This window comes from Vipera berus (assembly GCF_964194415.1).
Source record: "Vipera berus genome assembly, chromosome: 1".
NCBI classification, from domain to species: Eukaryota; Metazoa; Chordata; class Lepidosauria; order Squamata; family Viperidae; genus Vipera; species Vipera berus.
The window spans coordinates 317,093,982-317,119,702 of NC_138202.1; the positions used below are offsets into that span (position 1 = coordinate 317,093,982).

Here is a 25,721-nt window from a genome sequence, read left to right on the forward strand (position 1 = left end):
CAACTCCAAAACCACGAATGATCTCACCCAGCGGTTTCATGTAGATGTTGAACAGAAGGGGCGAGAGGACCGACCCCTGAGGGACTCCACAAGCGAGAGGCCTCGCGGTCGACCTCTGCCCTCCTGCCAACACCGACTGCGAGCGTCCCAGGAGATAGGAGGAGAACCACTGAAAAACCGTGCCTCCCACTCCCAATCCCCTGAGACGCCGCAGCAAGATACCATGGTCGATGGTATCGAAAGCCGCTGAGAGGTCTAATAGGACTAGAACAGAGGAGTATCCTCTGTCCCGAGCCCTCCAGAGATCATTCACCAGCGCGACCAATGCCGTCTCCGTGCTGTACCCGGGTCTGAAGCCCGATTGGTACGGGTCTAGATAATCCGCTTCATCCAGGACCAGAGGGAGCTGATGCGCCACCACACTCTCAACAACCTTCGTAAGAAAGCGAAGGTTGGAGACCGGACGAAAGTTATTCAAAACAGCCGGGTCCAAGGCAGGCTTCTTGAGGAGAGGTCTCACCACCGCCTCTTTCAAGGCGGCGGGAAAACTACCCTCACTCAGAGAAGCAGATATAACCGCCTGGAACCAGCCTCGTGTCCCCTCCCGGGCTGCATAAACCAGCCAGGAAGGGCACGGGTCCAATAAACGTGGTGGAGCTCAGCCTCCCCATGATCCTGTCCACTTCCTCCGGAGTCACAGGATCGAACTCCTCCCAGGTGACATTGACAAGACCGCTCGTGTCCTGATCGTCCGATACTGCCCAGTCGGAGTCCAAACCGGTCCGAATCCGAGCGATTTTGTCCGACAGATGTTGACTAAATTCCTCGGCCCGCCCCTTCAAGGGTTCCCCACTAACCTCCTGATTAAGGAGGGAGCGGGTCACCCTAAACAGGGCGGCCGGGCGATTATCTGCGGACGCGATGAGGGCAGCGTAGTAGTTAGATCTCGCTACCCTCATCGCTGCGAGATAAGACCTAATATGGGTTCTTAGTCGCAATCGGTCGGATTCAGATCGGGTGGACCTCCAAACGCTCTCTAGGCCCCGTCTCCGACGCTTCATCTCCCGGAGCTCCGCGGAGAACCATGGAGCCCATTGGGATCTGCGCCGGGTCAGGGGCCGCAAGGGTACAACTCGGTCAAGTGCCTCCGTGGCCGTCCTTTCCCAGGCTTCCACTAAGGCATCTGCCGAGCTGTGAGCTGAGGAGGCAGGTGGGGACCCCAGCGCTGCCTGAAACCTCTCAGGGTCCATTAAGCGTCTGGGGCGGAACCATCTAGTTGGCTCAACAACCCCACGGTGGGGAGTGGCAAAACGGAAGACCAGCCGCAGGAGATGATGATCGGTCCATGACAGGGGCATAACAATTGGGGAGCCCCCACCAAGATCATCTAACCACCGACCAGATAAGAAAACCAAGTCAAGGGTGTGACCTCCCTCATGAGTCGGTCCAAGAATTACCTGCGTCAGGTCCATGGCCGTCATGGAAGCCATGAACTCCCGAGCTACCTCAGATGCTCCTCCCAGGGATGGTAGATTGAAGTCTCCCAAAACCATAAGTTTGGGAAACTCAATCACCAGCCCTGAGAGGATATCGAGAAGCTCAGGAAGGGCTGCTGCTACGCGACTAGGCGAAAGGTACACGAGCAGCAAGCCCAACTGCGCCCTGGGACCAAACCTCAATAAGAGAGATTCACACCCGACTATCTGAGGAACGGTGGCCTCCTGCGGACATAAGGTCTCCCTCATAACCACAGCCACTCCCCCACCCCTACCCTGAGTCCGAGGCCGGTGTAGCACCCGGAAGCCTGGTGGGCAAAGATCAACCAGGGGGATACCACCCTCTGGGCCCAACCAGGTTTCCGTGATGCAGGCCAGGTCCGCTTGCTCACCCTCGACTAAATCCCGGACGAGGGGAGCCTTATTAGCAACGGACCTGGCATTCAAGTACACCAGTCGGAGCTCAGGTGGCTGCACCTCCCCGCTCCCAGAACCTTGGGTCGAAGGCAGAGGGTCGGAGCGCCTCACCGCTTGTAGGTAGCGGAGAGGCCCTCCCGGAGGTCGGTACGGCCCTCTGATCTTACACCTGCTGCCATTCCCTATCGTCGTGGGAATTGGCATTCCCACAACCCGCTCCAGAGCTCCAGAGATGACCGACCCCGGCTCCCCCTCAACGCGATCTATCCTAGGCCTGGTCTGAACAGCAGTTGGCGGATTACCCCAACCAACCACAACCCTCCCCCCTCCCTAACCCTACAAAAAATTTGGCTAAAAAAGTAATCAGGGGCCTCTTATTAAATTTATATCTTAGGCCCCTGTTACTGCCCGGCCATCTCTCAGGGACCCAACAGTCGGACCCGTCATCAAGAGGCAAATTAATAGGTAAGGCGGGTCGCTCCCAGGATGGGGGGGCACCCCTGAGAGCGAGTAAAACCGTGCTGGAATACCTCAAAACCATGGTAAAATTGGGTAAAACAGCAAAAACAGACCCAGATCGAATAAATAAAATGGGAGGATCTTAAAAATGGAAGGAGAGTATCCAGATTTTTGGGCGGTGTCTTATATTTTTCATGTCACCTGCCTTGCGGCGGCAGCACCAACAGCCCCATCCAGCAGGAGCCCACATGGCTGCTGGCCCACTTCGGCCACTCACAGCACGACGCGAAGCAGGTGGGGGAGAGGGTGGAGTTCCCCCATGCGCCCCATACCAGCTTCCTTCAGGACCCCCCCCAAGCCAGGCGATTCCTTGCTCCCTTTCACTCCCTTCCTGAGCCAGACTGCCTGTTCTGAACCAGCCCTCTTCTCGCAACCCCTAATTAAAAGAAGAGTCTGGAAAGCGTCCAAGGCTAAAAGGCTTCTGCCAAGATTTAATTACGCAGTTAACAAAAACACAAGAGCTTGTCTTCTCAAGCGGAAAAAGTTGCTTTCAGCAACCAGCCCCTCCCCAAACACTTCTTTTATAGAGAGCTCAGGGCGTGGTCTCCCTGTGCCTCCTCCCGAGGAGTCCCATAGTCTTTCTTTGTTTGTCCCTGCTCGTCTGCCTCCTGCGTCGGGCGTCCTTGAACAGGGCCAGCTGTGGGTCATCATCCTCCGCACTCTCGGGCTCACACAGCTGAGAAGAGGTCCCCGGCTGAGGACTCTGCAAAGCCTCTAAATCATCATCAGCCGGTTCGTTTCCCTCCTCCCCCACATCTGAGTCCTCCGATACATCGGACCCGGCTGTCGGACCCACAGGCTGGCCCTGAGTCACAACACTATCCCGCACCGCAGGGCCCTTCCCCCGGGTCTGCCGATCCGGATGCGGTCGGGATGGGAACTGTTCGTGAAAAGCAGTCACCAACGCAGGGGCATGAACGGCGGTCGCGTCTTCCCATGTGAAGTCCTCCGGCCCGTACCCTTTCCACTCGATCAGGTACTGTAAGCGACCTTTCAGCCAGCGGGAATCCCTGATGCTGGCGACCTCGTACTCGGGGGTGCTGCCTCCATCACGAGTTCCTGATGGGGGAGGTTCCGCTTGGCGAAGTGGACAGGCCGGTTGTTCGGGGACCAACAAGGACCGATGGAAGACGGGGTGCACGCGCAGGGAACGTGGCAGAGTTAAACGATAGGCGACCGGGTTGATGACGGCCTCGACTGGGAACGGTCCAAGGTAACGGTGGTCCAGCTTCCTCGCCGGCCGAGTGGATGGTAGGTTCCTGGTGGACAGCCAGACCCGATCCCCCACCGATAGTGGAGGCGTATCCCTTCTCGACCGATCGGCGAACCTCTTGTAGTCGGCCTTGGCCTTCTCCAGCTGCCGTCGCACCAACCGATGGATCGCCTGTAACTCCGCCATGAATTCGTTCGCTGCCGGCTCCGGTGAGTCCACGGGAGAAAGGGGGAAAAACCGAGGGTGATAACCCACGTTGGCCAAGAACGGTGTCATCTGCGTGGAGGTGTGCTGCGAGTTGTTAAAGGCAAACTCGGCTATGGCCAAATAGTCCACCCAATTGTCCTGCTGCAGGTTAACGTAGCAGCGCAGATACTGCTCTAAGATGCCGATGACCTTCTCGGTACCCCCGTCGGTCTGAGGATGATGCGCGGACGAGAGGCAAACCTTAATGTCCAACGCCCGCATCAACTCCTGCCAGAAGCGGGCTGTAAACTGGGCCCCCCTATCAGAGACGACCCTATCGGGAAGGCCGTGCAGCCGGAACACCTGTTGGATGAACATGCGACTAGTGGCGCGAGCTGATGGTAAGCCGCGACAGGGGATGAAGTGCGCCATCTTGGTCAACATGTCCACCACCACAAACACTGTCGTGAAGCCGGAGGATGGGGGTAGATCCGTCAGAAAGTCCATGGACACAGCCCCCCAGGGTCTCTTGGGCGTTGGCAAAGGCTGCAGTAAACCAGGCGGGGCCCCTGTCGCTGACTTGGCCTGCCTGCATGGGACGCAGGAGGTGACATAAGACTGGACATCGTGTCGGACTCGGGGCCACCAGAATGTACGGGAGACCAGGTTCAGAGTCTTGAACAGGCCAAAATGCCCCGCAGCCGGGTTATCATGACATTGGCTGAGGACGAGTCCCCTGAGTGGCCCTCCTGGAACATAGAGCCGGTCACGATAATACAGGAGTCCATCCGTGACCGACCAAGGCGAATCTGGCCCCACCTCTTCCTTCCGCTGAGCCACCCACGCCTCCTGCTGCTGCGCCTCCCGGATCCGAGCCCGTATATCCACCGGCTCCCGCACCGCAGCAAAAGACTCGACGGGGATCACGGTCCTGGGCGGAAGCTTGTCTTCCACTCGGGTGTACTCGGGCTTCCTGGACAGAGCATCCGCTCTCTGGTTGTGCCCGCTTGGTATGTACCGCACCCGGAAGTCAAACCTCGCAAAGAAGAGGGACCACCGGATCTGGCGTTGGTTCAAATTCCGAGCGGTCTGCAGGCTTTCCAGATTCTTGTGGTCCGTCCGGACCTCGATCTGATGCCGCGCCCCCTCCAGATGATGCCTCCAAGCCTCGAACGCTGCCTTGATGGCCAGCAGCTCCTTCTCCCAGATGGTATAGTTGCGCTCCGAGGGGTTCAATTTCCGAGAGTGATACGCGCAAGGGAAAAGGGTACCGTTGGGCGTCGCTGCCTGGAGTAACACGGCCCCAATGGCAATGTCGGAGGCGTCCGCCTCCACGACAAACGGCCGTTGCGGGTCAGGATGCTTCAAGATGGGCTCCTTCATGAAGGCGTCCTTCAAAGCTTGGAACGCCTGTTGTTCGGGGGCGTTCCACTGGAACCGAGTCTTCTTCTGCAGGAGCCGGGTGAGGGGGGCTGTCAAGGCAGCAAAGCCAGGGATGAATGTCCGATAGTAGTTGGCAAATCCAAGAAGTCGCTGAACATCCTTCACGCGACGCGGGGGTTGCCAACTCTGCAACGACTCAACTTTACTCGGTTCCATGGCGATGCCCTCAGGAGAAATGCGGTGGCCCAAGAAATCAATGGTCACCTGGTAGAACTGGCACTTCTCCAACTTGGCAAACAGCCGATGTTTCCGGAGGCGCTGCAGGACCTGACGGAGATGCTGATGATGCGCTTCACGCGACGGGGAGTAAATCAGGATGTCGTCCAGGTAAATCACAACAAACTGGTCCAACAGATCCCGAAAGATGTCGTTCATAAAATGCTGAAACACAGCGGGGGCGTTGGTCAGGCCAAACGGCATCACCGTGTACTCGAAATGTCCATAGCGAGTACCAAACGCCGTCTTCCACTCATCACCCGGCCGAACCCTGACGAGGTTGTAAGCTCCACGCAGGTCCAGTTTCGTGAAGATCTTAGCCTCCCGGAGTCGGTCCAAGAGCTCGGGGATGAGGGGCAGCGGGTAGCGGTTACGCACCGTGATGGCGTTGAGTTTCCGGTAGTCACAGCAAAGTCGTAACTCGCCCGACTTCTTTTTGACGAAGAGCACGGGCGCAGACACTGGCGAGGACGAGGGCCGGATGAAACCACGAGCCAAGTTCTTTGTCAGGAAGTCCCGCAATGCAGCCAACTCGGGCTCCGACATGGAGTACAAACGCCCCACTGGGAGAGGCGCATCAGGGACTAGGTCAATGGAGCAGTCGTAGGGCCTGTGCGGGGGTAATTGGTCCGCCTCTGACTCACTGAACACGTCAGCAAAGTCGGACAGTTCGGGAGGCAAGGAAACCCCTGGGGAACCCTCCACCTGGCCGGCACAGATATGGCGGGTGTGGTCCACGCACTGCAAACTTGGGAAGGTGACCAAGTTCTGAGACCAATAGATCTGTGGATCATGCGCCCGGAGCCACGCCAGTCCCAAGACCACGGGGAAGTGCAGTTCCGAAGTGACGTAGAACTGAATGGCCTCCACATGGGTACTGATGGCCATACACACGGGTTGCGTGGCGGCCGTAATAGGCCCGGACAGGAGCACTCGACCATCGATGGTCTCCACAAGCATGGGCGGATCCACTGGACACTGGGGAACAGCCCATTTGGCCACAAAGGCCGAATCCATAAAGTTAGTGGTAGCCCCAGAGTCAATTAAGGCATGGACCGGAATCCCCTCTGGCTTGCCAGGAAGGATCAGTCGTGCCTCCAGAATCAAATGCCGTGGAGGTTCACAGGCACCGTCGGAACGGCGTCGCTCGGCGTGGTCGTTGTGGTTCGCCCGATCGTTCACACCGTCTAGATCGGGCTCGGGCCGTTTCCCGACAGCAAAGCAGGGGACTTTCTCGGGGCCGGCTTGGTCACTGACGCCCGCTGACGCTTCTTCGGGCAAGAAGCAGCCAAATGTCCAGGGTCCCCACAGTAAAAACACAACCCCTCCGATCGTCGTCTGTCCATTTCCGTCACCGATAGACGGGACCTGGCGGCACCCAGCTCCATTGGCTCCTCCCTCTGGACTGGGGGCTCACGCACAACAGGGGCGGCAGGGGTCTGTGGGGTGGCACGGCGACTCTTACGCTGCTGCAGCCGGGCATCGATCCGCAGACAAAGATGGATCAGCCCATTCAGGTCTGAGGGAATGTCCACGCGGGCCAGCTCATCCAACATCTCCTCTGACAAGCCATCCTGAAAGGCATCCACGAGCGCAGCCTCATTCCAGGCGGAATCCTGGCTAAGCAGCCGGAAATCGCTGATATAGGCCTGTAGGGGGCGCTGACCCTGCCTCAAAGCTTTCAGGCGTCGGGTGGCGGTCTGCGCCTTAATCGGGTCCTCGTACATGAGGCGCATATGGTCACAAAACCCCCCAAAGTTATCCAACAAAGGGCTAGGCTGTGCCAACAGAGGCGTGCCCCAACGAGCTGCATCTCCCGACAGAAGGCTCAACACGAATCCCACCTTATCTCGGTCAGTGGGGAAATCAGCTGCTCTCACGCTGATATAAAGCTGGCATTGTCCCAGGAAGGCAGGAAACAGTTCTGGTTTACCAGCAAATTTATCCGGCATAGCTATCTGACATTTCCTCCTGGGTGGGGGGGCAGCATGTACCTGAGCCTGCAGTTGTGCCACCTGAGTGGCCAGCAAGGTGAGTTGCTGGTTGAGCTGGGCATTCTCGGCAAGAAGCTGCTCCATCGTAGTATTAAGGGGTGGGTGGCTGAAAGCAAACTGTTCTGAACCAGCCCTCTTCTCGCAACCCCTAATTAAAAGAAGAGTCTGGAAAGCGTCCAAGGCTAAAAGGCTTCTGCCAAGATTTAATTACGCAGTTAACAAAAACACAAGAGCTTGTCTTCTCAAGCGGAAAAAGTTGCTTTCAGCAACCAGCCCCTCCCCAAACACTTCTTTTATAGAGAGCTCAGGGCGTGGTCTCCCTGTGCCTCCTCCCGAGGAGTCCCATAGTCTTTCTTTGTTTGTCCCTGCTCGTCTGCCTCCTGCGTCGGGCGTCCTTGAACAGGGCCAGCTGTGGGTCATCATCCTCCGCACTCTCGGGCTCACACAGCTGAGAAGAGGTCCCCGGCTGAGGACTCTGCAAAGCCTCTAAATCATCATCAGCCGGTTCGTTTCCCTCCTCCCCCACATCTGAGTCCTCCGATACATCGGACCCGGCTGTCGGACCCACAGGCTGGCCCTGAGTCACAACACTGCCATGATAATCTAAGGAGGATGGGCGGGGTAGGCCTGGTCCCCCTCTGCCGGTTTGGAGCCGGGGGGGAGTGATGGCAAAAGGTTCTGCTGCTGAAACGGAGTTCATGGGACTAAAAAAAGTTCACTCAGACCTTCCAACTTCTCGCAAGATCTTTTTTTCTTGCGAAGTTGGAAGGCCTGACTGAACATTTTTTAATCCCACGAACTCCATTTCCTTGCAGCAAGAGAAAAACACCCTGAGCTGGAAAGCAAGTTAGCGTTGAATTTTTTTGCTTTCAGGAGGAGAAGCAGCAGGAAACGGGACTACCATTTTGAGAACGGAGAAGGGATGTGGGGTGATGCAGGGCAGAAAGCAAGTGCTCTTCTCTGCCCTGCATCACTGCACAGAGCTGCTCTGCTTCCCATTCTCCATTCTCTCCATTAGCGGTGACAGAGGGAGGCAGCAGGGGATGCTCGTGCTGCATGGTCACAGCGCAAGCCACAGGAGAGTTGAAGGAGGTGGCTGCTCCCGCTGGACAGGCAGTCTGTGGGGCGGAAACGTGAAGAAAGCCCCTCCAGTGGCGCACAGCGGCAGCGGAGCCTTTCACCATCACACTCCCCCTGGCTCCAAAACAGCAGAGGGCGACTAGGCCTACCCCACCCATCCTCCATACGGTAGCATGGCAGTCCAGCATGGGAGGGGAGTGAAAGGAAGCAAGGAAAGGCCTGGTGGGGGGGCTGAAGGAAGCGGGTGCGCAGTGCATGGGGCAGCTCCACCCCCTCCCCCACCTGCCTCGCGTTGTGGCAGCAGCGGCAAAATGTACCGTGTGGCCTTCTGCCCCATTGCAGCACCAGGTGGGACGGAGTGGGCGGGGTCCTAATTAGGGCTTATTTTTGGAGTAGGGCTTATATTAGGCCCACCCCCCAAAATCAGGGCAGGTCTTTTTTTCGGGGTGGGGTTTATTTTCGAGGAAACATGGTATTTATAATTGTAGTATCCTGGAGTCACATGATCACCATTTGTAAGCTTCACAGTTGGCTTCAGCAAAGTCAATAAAGAAGCCTGTGAAATTGGAGATCATGATCACATGATGTCTTACCTAACCTCTGTGGGTGTCTTAAAGCTACAACAAAACTGATGTTAGTCTGGCATAGTTACATGTTTCATTTAGCAACTGCATCACTTAGCCACAGAATTGCTGATCCCAATTGTGGTTAAGTGAAAACTACCTGCACTTTATCAGACTATTTATTATATGTTTGTTTATTATACTCTACCTTCCTGCCATAAAATACTGAAGGTACATTTTACCACTTTACAGCATTGTGTGTGTCCATATGCACACATGCATGCGCGCACACACAAATGCACGCCTCTAAATTACAACTTGAATAATTGATATATTGGTCTGGTTGGATTGAGTCTACCATAATGTGCTGTATGTAATCTTGATTTTGATAAATTAAAAATGTAAATAAAATAAATCTTTATCTGTTGAACTAAATTGTTGATTGTTTGAAATTGTCCACCAAAACAATTCAGGTTTCATTAAACCAGGCTTGGACAGATAACATACTCATGTTTCTGTGACTTCCTTCTGCAATTTTGGCTCCTACATTGACTGTGGACTGAGTCTTACTTCCACTAATAAAGCAGGTTAGAGGTTGGGAATCCTTCTGAACTCACAACTTATGCTTGATCAGCAGATGGAAGCTATTGCCCATTTCTAGCTATTGCATCAGGGTCTAGGACAATTTGCTGCAGCTGACTCACCTTGGATGACTTGCCCTGGACCAATTCAAAGTGGGATAACTCAAGAGAGGGACAAATGAATTCTAGTAGGTCTTGTCTTGCTTTAGCTTTGAATCTTCTCAAGTTAGAAGTCCTCAAGGCTGGGATGGGCTGCAATTCTACTTGTCCCTCTCTTGAGTTATCCCTCATTGAATTGTCCTGCGGCGAGTTGTCCCATTCTAATTGCCTCTTGGCAACCCCTTCTGAAGAGGGAATGAATGGTGACGCATTCTCTTATGTACTTTAGGATAGACTACTGTGTTCCCCTGAAAGAGCCTTGGTGAAGCAGTGGGCTAATGCTTCCTTAAGTAACACCAGCTGCCTGCAATTAGTGCAGGTTCGCATCCCACCAGGCTCAAGGTTGACTCAGCCTTCCATCCTTCCAAGGTAGGTAAAATGAGGACCCAGATTGTTGGGGGCAATTAAGCTGACTTTGTAATAATTTTTTTTAAATTCCATTTATATCCCGCCCTTCTCCGAAGACTCAGGGCGGCTTACAAACTTAGCAGTAGCCTTCATTCTATGTATAAGCCTGCTTATTAGGGCTTTCACACCTCCCCCAAGCGGCATTATTACAAATAATGCCGCTTGGGGTGTGTGTGAAAGCCCTAATAAGCAGGCATATACATAGAATGAAGGCTACTGCTAAGCTTGTAAGCCGCCCTGAGTCTTTGGAGAAGGGCGGGATATAAATGGAATTAAAAAAAAAGTAAGACCTACCCCGAAAATAAGCCATAGTTTTGAGACGAGGTACATGCCTAAAAATCAAGCTAGGGCAGGGGTGGGGAGATGGAGCTGCTCCACGTGCCTCACACCTGCTTACTATTGCAGCCAGGCCTCCCATGAATCGACACCTGCCTCGCCTCGCCGGCCCACTTCTTCTGCACCAAAGGAAATGCCTCTGCAGCTGAGAATGGAGCTCTGGCTTTCCAGAGGCCTTCTGGAAAGGTGTCTGACGGCAAAATGCAGGCCGGGGCTCCATTCTCAGCTACAAAGGCATTTCCTTTGGCCGCAGAAGAATTGTACCAGCTGAATGGGGCTGTCGGTGCCGCGAGGTGAGATCATGGAACACCCCCCCCAAAAGACCTGATGCCTCATTTGCAGGCAAAAAATTTAAATAAGACTGGATCTTATTTTAGGGGAAACTCAGTATGTACTCAACTTGAGTGTGTTTGGAAACCACCATTGGTACTGAATGTAACTGGCTATCGAGTCGGTGAGAACTATTGTAAAAAAATGAACATCTTATAGGCATATTTCATTGGATTCCACTAGGTTTCTATGTCTAATAGAAATTTACCTATAAAGCCCTTCAAATAGAAGCCACTTATTTCTGTTTGATCCACTAGGAAGAGGTTACTTTCAATTTCCTTTGCAGGTGAAATTAAGAGGGTGGGAGCCCAGAGGCAGTTCTTATCTGTTGTGAAACCTTTTGCCCCTCAATCAAATTGGCCCCTTGCCTGCTGTTCTAGGTTTTAGACAAGTCAATTCAATTCAGTAAAGGTTAGCAGAGTTGTTCTGGTTGGCTATTGATCTGTTTTTCTTTTCTTTTTTCTTTGTTAACATTTACAGTACTTGTTTTTAATCTAGTGTTAGCCACTCAGATTTGTGACTGCAGGTTGGGTGGACATACAAATTGATTAAAATAAATATAAATAAATAAGAAATATGCATTTGGTGAAATGACTTTATTTGTGCAACTTTTCTGTCCCTGTGAGATAGGTCATTTTTTCTAATATTACTTGCATACAGAGCTTCTAAGTTGTTCAGATCATTTTTGCATTGGAAAACTATTTACAAACAGCATTATTAAATAATAACTATAGATTTCCCTACCCCCCAAAAAAGGTATTTTCAGGTATTCTCAACTTTTGAAAGAATGAAACTCCACAGTGACCCATTTAACATATGCCACATATATCAGCTGAGTGTTTTCACTATAAATTCTTTACTTAACAGCTTTATTGAAGTTATGATTATTATAAAACAATTGTAGGCTTGATTTATGTGACATGGTACACTGAGTAGCTAAATTTGACAGTGGAACTGGTTATATTACTTATATGTCACGTTTTTCATAAACTTAGTTAAAAAGAAGATAAATAGAACTAAGTAAAATTTTACTTACTGTAGTTATCATTTTCTGTATCTTGTGTGTTAAGAAATTGAAGCCTCGATAACATGCTCAAGATTATTTGCATGAAAGTCCTATGCATTAGACCATTATAATAAAGAAGCATACATTTTATCAAGCAAGCCAGCCTGGAGACTGTTTTTCCCCGTTTAGTGGCAATGGGGAACTATTGTTTCTGATATTAATCCATTTGAGTACAGGAGCTTCTATTGTAAGACCAAGATTTATTATTTGAAGGGTATTGCCTAGGATAAACTCTTGTTCTTCTATTCTGCTTGTGGCACCTGAGTTTTTTGTAGCCTGTAGTTTTTTTAAAAAAATCACAAGTACACCCTCTTGAATACTAAGTAACTGAATGTAATGTTGGAGTTCATTAGGTAGTCATATGCCTAACCTTAGTCTTTGAGTGACATATCAAAAATTGCTCTCCAAAATGGAGTTCTGGCCCTGATAATAGTTAAATTTACTTTAATTTAATTTAAATTTTATTGACTTCAATTATAATAAGATTACTGCAAGTATATTTAATAAATACTTTTCTGTTACATTAAGCATTGCAGATGCAACAACTTTAGAGAGACACTGGAGATGCTATAGACATTTGGGGGGCTGGAAGCTGTGCATTTGTGTACTACACTAGTGAACTTTCCTAGAGAAACCACTTTCATGACCCCTCAGTGCCAGTTTAGATGGATTTATTCCATTGGGCTCAAAACAATAAATTGTTTAAAGATTTCACAAGATTTAAATGTTGCACATGCTGTGTTAGAATCAGAAGTTTTTGTCTTAGGAACTTAACAGAACCTGTAATGTTAATTTAAAAAGATTGCTTAGGTATTTCAATAAATATTCATTTGACCCTTTGGGTTTTTTTATCTTGAAATAAACTCTAGTAATTTTAAGAGATAGGGTGTTCAAAATATACCCAGAATTATATGCAGTAACTAATAAAAAACAAATTCTGTATGCAGTTTCATGAATAAAGTTAAACCAAAGTATTCAACAAAATAAGTTACCCATCTTTTTTTTCAAAACTATGTGTGCTGCTTTTGATTTTTTTCCCCACAGGAATTGCCCAAGTCATTCAATGTCCTGTACGTTGGATGAACTGTAACAACTTTAAGTGACTTATACTTGACAAGAAATGAGAGTTAGAATATTGAAGGAATATTTATTTCAAGAATAGAAGAATATAAAGAAAACTGAAGAAAATACAGAAGAACACAAGTCTTATTTTTCCTTTCTCCTTTCTTTCATTTTCACATTTCTCCTGATTATAATAAATATCCAAACACTGCCCTTTGACAAAGTCTGTGGTTTTCTTAATTATGCAACTTAAAATTTGATTAAATGAAATGGCACCTTGCCATTTTACATCAGCTATGGAGCATTAGAAATAAAATTATGGAGTAGTTATCTAAACCTTTTTGTGAAACATAATAATCAAAAATGTATTTCCATTAGTAAATTTGCAAAGTTGATTTCTGAACATTAGAACATATTTTATGAGTTTTTGTACAATTGTACACTTAAACCAGATGAAAGAACAAAGAAAATATTCCTTTATTTTGCCCTGAAAATAAATACTTGTTTTCAAGAACAAGCAAAAATATTTCTTTTTGGTTGTGGAAGTTTCCCTATCTGATCCACTTTTAACTTAAGGTTTATGTATTCTTTTCATGCTATAAAGTTTTCTTTACCTGGTTTTTAAATTGGAGGATGAGAATGACAGAGTGATTAAAGAAAACAACATTTGCTTTTGTCTTAAAAAAACAAAATTGGCTTTTTGATAAAGTTTTTTCTGGTTATCTTTGTTTCCAGTGTGTGAGGCTTTCTAAGGTTCATATAGTTGAGATGGATTGGTAATGGGATGTCATGTTACATTTAGAAAGACCAGAAGCCTTTTGGTATGACATAAATTGGAAAAAAATCTTCAAAGCACATATACAATAAAAAAATCTCCAAAAACTTAGAAACCATTTTCTTTTTCCATTTAATATTCTTTCAACCCCTGGCCATCTAACTTAGTTATACGCAAGATTATATTAATTTATCTTAAAAGAAGTTTGTGCAAAGGTAATAAAGATACTCTTTGGGAAGGTAGAAAGGGATCATGGAGATATAAAGGAGAATTGTAAAGTATACATCTGTTAATATAACTTGACTTTGTCCTTGTCCTTCAATTCTCTGTACTGCCCTGGACGAGAGTTCTCCTGAACATATATCCTAAATGTATGAGGGCTTGTAGATGGGAAGAGAATTCTGAGGGTCGCATTTGGTTAGTGGAAATTGCTGCCTAACTCTACTCCTTACTGGCCGAGCTGGGTACCTTAAGACAGACAGGAGGAAGGAAGGAAGGAGAAATGTTGAAGAATGTTTGAAGGGAAAAGGGAGAAGAAATTCATTATCAAAAGGACTGGAAATTGTAGAGCAGCATTTTTATATAAACTGCACTTTTGTTTTAGATATAAAATTGGATATATCAAAAATCCAGGCATGATAGCATTTGCAAAAAAATACCTAGCCCTGAAGGTGTAGGATAAGTCATCTATTACAGGCTACTGATAAAAGCAAAAACGGGAACTTAAAAATTTAAAGACTAAGTATTTGAAAACAATTCCGTATAGCTTCTTTTTAGGATCATAGATTGGAGCAGCAGCTTTCATAGTTGAAGTAAGCGCTGCTGAACAGTAGGATTTACTTCTGAGTAGTTGTGTATGAATATTAGTCCAATAGTAGTTTTCTGTTTGGAGACTAAATAATAAAATAAGTTAAATCAAAATAATCAAAATGGTATCTGACTTCTATCATTTTATTTTTCAAAAACAAAATCTCAATGTACATTAAAACAATTTTTCCCCACTGCATATATTTTATTGCTACAGTTGTGAAAAATATCATGATTCCATTGTAATCAAACGTATTTCATCGTAATTGAATTTGGGTGAAGCATAAGATTTGAGAAAATCCTGACATTCATTTCAGATAATTCAGATTGTGGAAACAGGCCTTTTTCAGTCTTGAAAAATTATATGGACTTTTTTTTCCTAGTGTAAACCATGAAATAGTAATATATATATTAAAAGAGGAAAGCTGGATTAGTCTATGGTAGCAAAAAAACCCAGGACTCTGATAACTTTTCTGTCTAACCAATTTTTATTAAAAGGCTTAAGGTTTTTAATACTCTTCCTGGGGATTAGCAGAAGTTTAGCAGTCATTTTATTCTTTTTTATTTTGAGTTGCTCTGGGATAAATTCATGTCTTTATTAAATGTACCAGAAATTGGTTCCAAGTAGTATAACAAAAACAAATACTATCTCACTTTAGAGAAAATATATTGGAGTCATCTTGTGATCTCTATAGTTTGGTTCAAAATCAACATTACAGAGACTGATGCTGACATTTAAAAGCACTCTGTTGTTTTTGCTTTTTATTTTTTAAATTTTTATATATGTGTGTGTGTGTGTGTGTATATGCTGGATATTTTTATGATCAAAATGTGGGATTTATTGGACATGCTTTTTGTTTCAATAATCTAAGAATTTTCTTTTAACTAGAAATTATGGAGAAGTCGGGTGAAGAAGGAATGCCTGACCTTGCCCAAGTTATGCGCATTTTGTCTGCAGAGAATATCCCAAACTTGCCACCAGGAGGTGGTCTAGCTGGCAAGTAAGTAAAAATACACAAAACTCTTTTGAGTATATAGAACAGAAATAAATTTGTGGGTTTTTTGCAGGCATATATATTTATTGAGTTTAAATATTAGTATGTTCATTATAACTTGCTGTAGATTTAAATGTATTCTTTCATGCCTCCGTTACTGTTTACAATTAACAAATATTTTTCTCTGATCTTTTCTCCAAGACCAACATCATTTTTCATTAGTTCTGCAGCTCAGTGAAATAATCTACTAAACTACCCAGACACCTTCAGGATAGATCTGGTCATTCAATAGAAATAACTGAAATTCTACGAATTTTATTTCAGAATGACAAATGTGTAACTACATTACTGAATGTTCTCCCTGTGATTTTGCATATAATATAATACATTGGGAACAAGATGACAAGAGCTGTTAACTTTATGTAAAGTTTTGTTGTCTGGAACTGTTCAGTTTTAACCATTTTTTCAGTTGCATCCTAAAAAGTTTCAGGCTAGATAATTCTGTGAATTTGCTTTAGAGATAGTGCTAGCCTAATGATAATTTGTTTGGTCGTTCAAAGTTTCAGCAGCATCAAATGAATGGCACTTAATGCCCAGTCCCCAAAGTTATGGCCCTGCAGTTGCATGATAAAAATTTGGGTGCTTGGCAGCCCACCTACTTAACAATTCTCCTACCTGCCTGTGTCCCTCCCTCTCTCTGCCCTTTTGGTTGCCTCAGATGGCAGGACTTGGCGTCTGCAGCAGCATGGGGGCTGACATAGAAGCCCAAGGTCTTCTGTCTCAGCCAACTGCGCCCGGGCCCCTATTTCAGTCCCAGCGCCACTGCCACTGAGGAGTGCTACCACAAGCCCTGCACCATGGCCAGCCCCAGTTGTGCCATATTAGAAAGCACCAATAATCCCCACTGCCCTGGTACATCTAGCTGACCATCGCCATCCTCCTGCTGCTGATGCACACCCAACTCAGCCCTATGTAAGGCAGCTGCTGGCTGAACCAGGCCTTATTCCTGAGGCTGTTTCTGTCATTCTCCAAAATATCATGTATTTTGTTCAAGTAGTGAATGCTATTCTTGTGATGCTTCAGAAGACTTCTGAGGCCTTCTGAAACTGCACGAGAAGATCATATCCATCGTCCTCCAAATTGCATGCCTTCTTTTGTAATGCTTTGGAAGATCTCAGAAGCTTTCCGAAAGCTTTCCAAAGCATTATGAGCACAGCGTGTGCTATGTGGAGAATGATGCATTTGGCCTGTGGAAGAAGGCCTGCAACAACCAACAGCTGCCTGGCATAGGGCCAGGCCAGGTGCACCTTCTAAGCAGCGGGACAAAAATGACAAAAGTCAACTGGGCATGGCAGAGCCTGCAGATTGCAGGGTGGTGGGAGTGGCTCGTGCTTTGTGTTGGGATGACTGGCCAGAATGTCCGGCTTGAGGTGGCACTCAGTGATGGGTAGCACCAGGGCTGAAGTACCATCTTTCTGTTTCAACCCCAGAGCTGCCACTGTCACTGAATAGTACCTCTGTACAGGATGACCAAAAGAGCAGAGATTGGAGGTGGGGGTGGAAATAGGCAGGTTGAGGGGAGTTGAAGAGGAAAGTAGTACCTTACCTTACTGAGGCTCAGAGCTAGGAGAAACCAAGCTGGAATGGCTTGGATCAGGATGGATCCTCGCCTAACAACTAGTGGGATTCGGTTAATGGTAACATTGCTAAGCAATACAATTATATGATGTCATGCTTTATGATCACAGTGCTTAGTAACAGAAATTGTGGTCCCAATTATTGTCATAACTGGAGGAGTACTTGCATTTTAATGTATTTTCATAGCGTACTTAACACTTGAAGAGTCTTTGGAGACTAAAAATATAGGAAAACACTGAAATATGATAAAGATATAAGTTAAGATTTAATTCAAAAATGCTATTCCTACTTTAGTAATAATGTTTGACTCTGGACAGAATGGCTGGTGAATAATTTGTTTAATTTTTGCAGGGGTTTTTTGTTTGTTCACCGTTCATGTATTATAGCTTGAATTTTTATTCAGTTGGTTTGGTCAGTGCCAACTTTTTGAATGTGTTAAAATATAATCTCAACAGGACTTTCCCCATTAACTGTTATTTTTATGTAAGTAGATACAAAATAGTTTAGGTTTTTTTTTAAATTAACAAATTGCATACTCTAAAAAAGTGGTGGCCTGAGTAAATTACCTTTACTTTGGGTGGAGTTGATGCAGTCCAGTTCTGCATTATCTCAATTTTCTAACAAAATTTTGCTAGGATGCACTTTAGTATACAGAAGACTTTGATGTAAATTGTACTTTTTTATTTAATACAAAACCTTTGCACAAGGATTGAAATCCAAGGTATTTTTCGTTTGTCCATGATGCTTGCCAGAATAACATATTGCACATTTTTCCAGTGATACTTGTAGAGAAATTCAATAACTAATGCTTCTGCCAAAATGTCTCATTCATTTTTATTTCTTTAGTCTCCATAAACTATATAAAAGAGCTGACTATTTTCAGAATGTTATTGCCTTGGTCATCTCAGATGTGAAGATTAGCACTAAAATAAGAGTGCATAGTATCTATATACTCTTTGTAATATCATAGTTATTTAAGCATTAACATGAGTAAATAAGTACATCTCCAGACTACCATCTAACATACCATTTAAGGGTATCTCTTATGCCCACATAACACCTCTACTCCACAAGCTGCACTGACTCTCAATAGGCTTCTTGGTGCAATTCAGTATGCTGGTTATCCTCTATGAAGCCCTACACTGCTTTGATACAGGAATGGATTATTTATGGGGCTGTCTGCTCTCAAGAATGTTTGCCCATCCCATAAGTTCTAACAAGAAAGGTACACTCCAGATCCCTTCATTGAAAAAATACCATTACATGAGACCCAGGAGGTTTGTCTTCTCGGGCGACCTCTGCTGTTTGGAGTGATCCTCCCCAGGACATACGATTGCCCCCAACCTTACAGGCTTCTAGGAAGGTGGGTAAAGTCCTGGCTGTTCCTCCAGGCTTTGGGGTCAGGTTGAGCAGAGTCACAGTGGTGAGTTGTTGAAGTTTTCAATTCTATTTATTACGTTATTGTTTACTATGTTTTAATGCATTATGGCATTTTAATGTGTGATGCTTCCTTTGTCTATTGTGTGCTGCCTGGAGTCTCATAGTTTGAATTAAATAGCCATATAAATGCCTAAGTAAAGTAAAGTAAAATAAAATAAAATACCAAGATCTGTAAAAGAATAGTCTGCTTCCTGCTGTGGTAACCAAGATATTGTTGGGGATCCTGCAAGGAGGGGCATGCTTGCAATAGCACTCCTGCTGTTGCTGTTCATCATCTGATACTATAGGACGTACTTCCTCTGAATTGTGGGGGTTTCATACAGTCACGGAGCCAACTAGTTTGTTAAGAAAACATTTGTTTTATGTAAACGATTCAAGGTGCTGGTAATGACCTATAAAGCCCAAATTGGCTTGGGTCCGGGATATCTGAGGGAACACCTGCTGCCAGCATCAAGTTCCCTTCGTCCAGTGCGCTCCCACAGGGAGGGTCTTCTCAGGGTGCCGCCGGTAAAAGATTGCCGGCGGGTAACACCCAGGGGGAGGGCCTTCTCAGTGGGTGCGCCTGCCCTCTGGAACCAGCTGCCCGTGGAGCTGAGGACTGCCCCCGACTTCCGTTCATTCCGCCGGGACCTAAAGACCTGGCTCTTCGAGCTCTCTGGCCCAGGCTGAGAATTTTAATTCTAATTTTAATTGGGGTTTTTTACTTTTTCAGGGACTGTTATAATCTTTTTAATTGTTTTTAATTTTTATATTGTTTTAATTACCCTGTTAACTGCCCTGAGTCTTTCGGGAAAGGGCGGTATACAAATCCAATTAAATAAATAAATAAATTAAATAAAATCTAACTTTAAAATGTTGTCTTTGTATAGGAGAAATATTATTGAAGCTGTTTATAACAGGCTGAACCCACACAGAGAGAATGAGGGGGTAAGTACTTCATCTTTGATTGCTAGATTTCCCTGATGCAGTTAAACTGTAATTTTCTTTATAGGAAATGTTTTATATTTGAGTTTACAAGTACTTCAATATGCTAATGAAATTCCTTAAAGGTAAAAGTTGACCATAAATGCTTTGTACATCAGATATTTTAACATAAATATTGTAGCATCATTCAAACCACAAGACAGCCATATAACATTTCTTTAGGACTTTATTTCATTTTTGCAATGTATTTGTGATACATATAATATAACCCTAATGTTAAGGGCTACTTTGCTAAATAAGTATTTAATCTTCTTTGTCTTCATGCTAGATGCTGATTAATTTTTCCAATGAGAGTGGGGGGGGGGAGGATAATTATTGAGGGCACATTTATTCAACTGTGAAACTCTGGTTTCTGTTTAGGAATAATGAGGGAATGCTGACAAGGCTTGATACTGTGCTTGATCTGTAAACATTAACTAGATCATTCAGTCTTGGATGATTTGTTTATCTTTCAAACCTAACTAGCCTCTGCTAAGTAGAACCAACTACAACTGTTATGATTTAAGTTCAAAGTAATCCTTCTGAATGTTCTGGATAGTATAGCTATAGTCCCATCTTTAGTGAGATATAAATTATATGCTGTACCGCAAAGGTAGAGGTTTACATTAAAATTATAGCATCAGTATGGATCTAGCAGAAACCTTCTGGGCTCTATTGTAGCTTATAGTGTCTTGCATTATTGCAGACCTTTAATCTTGAGATTCTGTATATAATTTGTTCTGAACATTTGAATTTCTTGCTTTAGGTTTGGGCCTAGTCAGTCTCCATTCATAACTCCTTTCAAAGTTCAGCAAGCTCCCCTTATATTGGTCACTTATTTAATATTTAACATTTCTAACTGATAGGGAGTTTTCTTTTGAGCCATTTGATGTTTAAAGCTTCAGCAAAATAGTCTGAACCCAAAGACAACTTGGGAGTGTTACGTATTTATGTGTGATTTTGGTTGCTAGCATCAGCCTTTTCTGTAGATACTGTTTTCTAGCAGTGAGAACTTCAGGTGTGTGGATTTCCAGTGACCAGAATTCCCAGCTAGTGCCATCATTATTGAGAATTTGGGAAATTGAAGACTACATGTTTAGAAGTTGCCAGAATTGGAGATATTGCTAAATACTCTGCTAAATCCTTACATTCAACAAAATATTATATCTAGATTTGAAATCATTTAATAAGTAGATTACTAAAGTGGTAAAACAGCATAGTGAAGTTTATATTTTTTAAAATCTTGTAAAAAGCTATTAGACTGAACAGCTTAATTAAAATGAGCCATGTGTGAAGTGTTGTTGTTGAACTCAGCAAAATTAAAATGTAAAAGTTTTTTTTAACATTCAATCAGTCATTTGTTATATAAGTGGAACAACATCCTAAGAGAATGTGTTTAGGATGTCTACTTTATGTAGAAATGTGCAAAGGCTTTTTTTCTTCTCTATAGCACACCAGAACAAATGGTAGGTTCACACATCACAATAACCTATAAATATAAGTTATTTAGTTCTATTTAGTATAACATATGAAGCCAACTATAGCATTATATGAGTCAAACCATTGTGGCTTGAGCTACGTACTATAAACCAATCTAGTAGAATGTGTAAATCAAAACTATATGTACTGTTTCATATATCTGATACTTGAAATGCACATGAATATATTGGTTACATTAGTATATCTAGTACAGATTTTGTCTATATTAATTAGCAATGACTCATCAAGGTTATAGGTAGACTTGTTAGTGGTGCTTGAAATTGAATCTGAAACTTGTTTTCTCTCAAGTTTAAAAATCAGCAATAGAGATTTCTTTCTTGTAATTTAACTTCTCATCTATATGATATTATTTTGGGCTAATTTGATAGTTTCTGAATCTGCTTTTATGTGTTGTCAAACAGTAGTGGTTTGGAGAAAAGCCTTTCAAATTTTTCTGTGTTCTGTTTCTTGTAAATTGCCACAGTTGAAGAAGTAGTGCTGAACCAATAAAAATTGGAAAGAACTGCAGGTTTCTCAGTTTAATATAAAGTCTTTAAAATCTAATCTCTGTGTGCATTTTAACCTACACTTAAATAATATAGTGTCCCTATCTAAAATTGCTTTCTTGAGTATTAAAAGTTTTGCCTTTGTTGCTAAATTGACCTACAGTTTACCTTCATTTCAGTGTAGAATGAAGATTGGTATCAAATCTATAACGCAAGCATTTTATAAATATTTCTATATTACTAAATATTCCCCCACAACAGTTAATATATTTTCTCTAATAATACCAAGTCAAGTCCTCAAATTGTGTTTTATTCAGTTACGGTATTCTAATTGATACAAAATAGTACTCGTATCTTAGAAATCTTGTTTTTGTTAGCTTGTTTCTATGAATTCTAATTCTCCTAAGTTGCTGCTATATATCAGTATTGTGCAACTTTGTGAAATTTTGGAGCTTATATTACAGGTGAATATTGCAATACTAAACATCACATCAGATGTAAAATACAAATTGTCCATATCCTGAAGAACAGCCTGGGACTTGGTAATTGTGGTGCCGGTATTGCATGTAAGAAGAAAACGGGTCCGCTTTAATTAGTTCAGTTTTAATGAAAGAAGATTGGCCTTCTATTTTTACTTAATTTTACATATAATGTTTTTCAGTTTATTTCATTTTTCTAACAGGGATCATAGGCCCCACCTTTATATCAAATCTGGTAATTGACTGCATCTTTCCTAGTATTACCCGGACTTTCCATGAATTGAATCTGAGACTTGTAACTGCACAGTTTTTCGAATGCTGCTTAGAATCAGTATCAAGTGGACGCTTTGAAATAAGTATTAAAAAACATTGGTACAGACATGCATGTATTGAAATACAATAAACTAGATGGCAGGAAGGAAAATAGTAGAAATAAGATCAATTGTAACATTGCATGGTAGCATCAGTGTGGGATAACAGTAAAAGTCTTTATGAATTGAGAGTAAAATAATAACATCCTAGACATACCTTTCTAGGGAGTACTTTTCAGTTGGAAACCACCACTGAGAAAACCTGAACCTTGGCACTCATGGTACTGTTTGATTTTGTGGGGCCACCAGAGCTGTGATCTCTCTTCTGGTGGTCTTGGCTATCCTAGGCAAAAGTAGCTTCAGTCACATTAAATATGTCCATCAAATGTGCCTTCTGCAATTATACATTTATATTTTAATGTTCAAAATTTACTGGTACTTCAATACTGAGTGCTTTTGAAGTTTGGTGTTAATGGCATTATTTAGAGTCAGGATGTGAAATGATGCAGTTGACATGCTGGAGAAGGTTGGCTGCTCCAGATAGGTACTGTAAATAAGAGGATTGTGTAGGCAAGAACTGCAAACTTTCTTCCTAGTTTTTCTTATAAACTTTTTCTAGTCAGTACCTGTCAGGTATAAAAGAGTATTTCATTGAGCTTGGTAGAAACTCTAGGATGAGGCTGGGTAGCAGGAGGTTCTGTATTCCTTAGGAATACTTCTTTTTTTGCTTTTAAAATAGTCCTTGTTCTTTGTATATGATTTATGATACTTCCATTTTTATACAATAAAAACTAATGCTACAGTGTCTTGCTTGGTTAGAATCTGAGTTTAGCTTAAGTAAAGATGACAGAATGAATTTCAAGGAAAAAAATCATTTATATCCCAGTACCTAAACTATCACCAGTTTCTCAGGACTGGGCAAATTTGAAGAACCTACTTTAAAAGGAGGATATAGTAATACAGAAACGCAGCTTATTACAACACCCTTTTTACATAATTCACTTGGGATTTCTTTTATTCCTTTAAAGTTTCTTACAAGATAAATTTGCTTTCTGTTGTATGTATTAACACATATTCTTGATAATCTGCAAAAGGACCTTTAATTAGGACAAAAGTATATCGATATGCTCTTTTGCATGCAACTATATGTCTTTGGGAATCCACAAGTAGGACACGAGGGAAGCAGTCCTCTCTAACTATTTCTCCCCCCCAAAAAATATCTGATATATAAAGACATAATGCTTTTGATTGTTTGATTTGAATAAGAAGTTGGCTAGACTGGTGGTTCTCAACCTGTGGTCTGCGGGGGGGGGCATGCCATCACAGGGGGTCCGTGAAGGCTTAAGAAATGTTACGATTTAAATCTTGAGTTAAGTCTTGGTAGTGTGTGGCCATGGTCCATGGCCATAAAAGGTATTTAAACGGGGCCTATGCTATGGTAAACACTGGACTAGACTCTTTGAAAAGTTATCTTAGATTACATTAGTATACCACATGACATAATTCCCTATTTTATGTGTTTTGTGAAGACTTGGTGGGTATTGGAGGTGCGGGCTAGCCCTAAATTATCTGTACCTAATTGTATTGGACAAAGCTGAGTTAACATTGTGAGAGAAAACTCAGACCATGCTTGGAACTACTTAGGATTTTTCTTTTATTTTTCTTTTATATTTGGCTCTTGAATTTGTTTGGAGATAAGCCCATTTGCTCATGCCTTTGGTATGAGTTTGCTTAGAATATACTTAGAAAGTAGTACATAATATTCTAATCAGTATAGGTGGCAGCAATCTTTCCATTGGCAGTTTTAAGTCGATTGGCGAAAACTTAAAAGGTAATTCATTTTACTTAAGCTGTTCACAAATTGTTGTATACTTATATGTCTTAAAACATAATATATAACTTAAGTATTATAAGTATTTATATATTACTTATATATAGAACAATAAAAATATACATTATACATTAATGCCTTTATTTTGAACATCTAAATTATAAATTATGTCCAGTCATCTAATTTCATATCTATTGGTGAACTTAATATGAAAATACTTTTTTAAAATCCTAACTCTCAAACCACTTTTTTGCAAAGGAAGAATAAGTTGGCTTGAAAGTTGGCTTACTAGAAACCAGCACTTATAATTTTTAATAGTTTGTCAAATGTATTAAAGATTTTAGAAATATCCTAGTTTAACTACTGATTCTGGGGTATTCAATCTTAAATAAGGACCATGGCAAAGCTGCAGAAGGTGAATCACAGGGAAAATTGGCAGAAGCTCTCAGGCAAGTGAGAATTACTCATAGGGGAAACTACCGCCACCTTCTGGAAGATGTGCTCATTAGTTACAGGCTAGCTAAAATTGAGAGAGAAGAATGTTCTGCTGAATCAGCTACAACCTCAACTTCAGATGGATCAAATAATCAAGAGACAGACTCTAAAGCAAAATGTGAGCACCAGCTTGCTGAAACGCACAGCCCTAATGAAGATTCAGAAATGAGTGATGAATAATATGATGAAATGATACAATGCCTTCATTTTCTTCACAGTTGCTGATTGTTTAGTTCTTATAATGTCTTGCTCTCTCCATATTTGTTACGTCTTAGAAAGTTAGATTTTTAAACTTTTGTATGTACTGGCTACATGCATAAGACGCATTCTGTGTATGTAGGGTATTCTTTCTGGGAACTTTAGCTATTATAAAATATAGTTTTAATAGCACTGTCACTGCTTGCCTTCTGCCTAAATGGAAAAGAGCACATCTGTGTTCTTAGTTTAATGGTCAAGAGATTTGATGAATTTAAATATCAGTGGTGTTGGATTAGAGTTTGATATCTAAAAGGAATGTCTCCTTGGCCATTATGCTAGGAGGAGATCTTACTTAAAATTTTGAAGAAGCCTAAAATTGCTATATTTAGCCATCATTTATAGTTTGTTGATTATAATTCACTTTCCGTGACTGACAATGATATAGATATTGCACGTTTGTATTTGACTTGTGGATAATTCATGTCAAAGACACATTTGCCTGTTTAAGTTAAGGCATGTTAATTTTAGTCATTTAAGTTGTCCTGTGTTATGCTAGACTGTAGTATGGACATTATAATTGTACCCAGTTTTCTTAATGTATTCAGGATGCACTTAATAGCACTATGTATCTAATGCCTAAAATGTACTGATAATTAGTGTTTATTAGTTATTGTTTACAATCAAATAAAAACATGTGGAATAATCTGAATGCATATTGACTTTCTTTAAGTAATC

General features: G+C 43.4%; 1 protein-coding gene across 3 annotated transcripts in view; it reads left to right on the forward strand.

The window, feature by feature from the left end:
* The window catches only part of PPM1B (protein phosphatase, Mg2+/Mn2+ dependent 1B), an 82,356-nt gene that overhangs the window by 54,226 nt on the left and 2,409 nt on the right, over nucleotides 1-25,721 (forward strand). The window contains exons 5-7 of one of the 3 annotated variants that reach the window (XM_081315246.1): nucleotides 15,541-15,652; nucleotides 19,594-19,651; nucleotides 24,687-25,689. In XM_081315246.1, coding sequence (XP_081171372.1) covers nucleotides 15,541-15,652; nucleotides 19,594-19,651; nucleotides 24,687-24,968 — 452 coding nt within the window. In that variant the 3' untranslated portion in view covers nucleotides 24,969-25,689. Of the gene's footprint in view, nucleotides 1-13,051; nucleotides 13,246-15,540; nucleotides 15,653-19,593; nucleotides 19,652-24,686; nucleotides 25,690-25,721 lie in introns of those variants that run through there. The other 2 variants (XM_081315247.1, XM_081315248.1) reach the window with 2 other exon arrangements.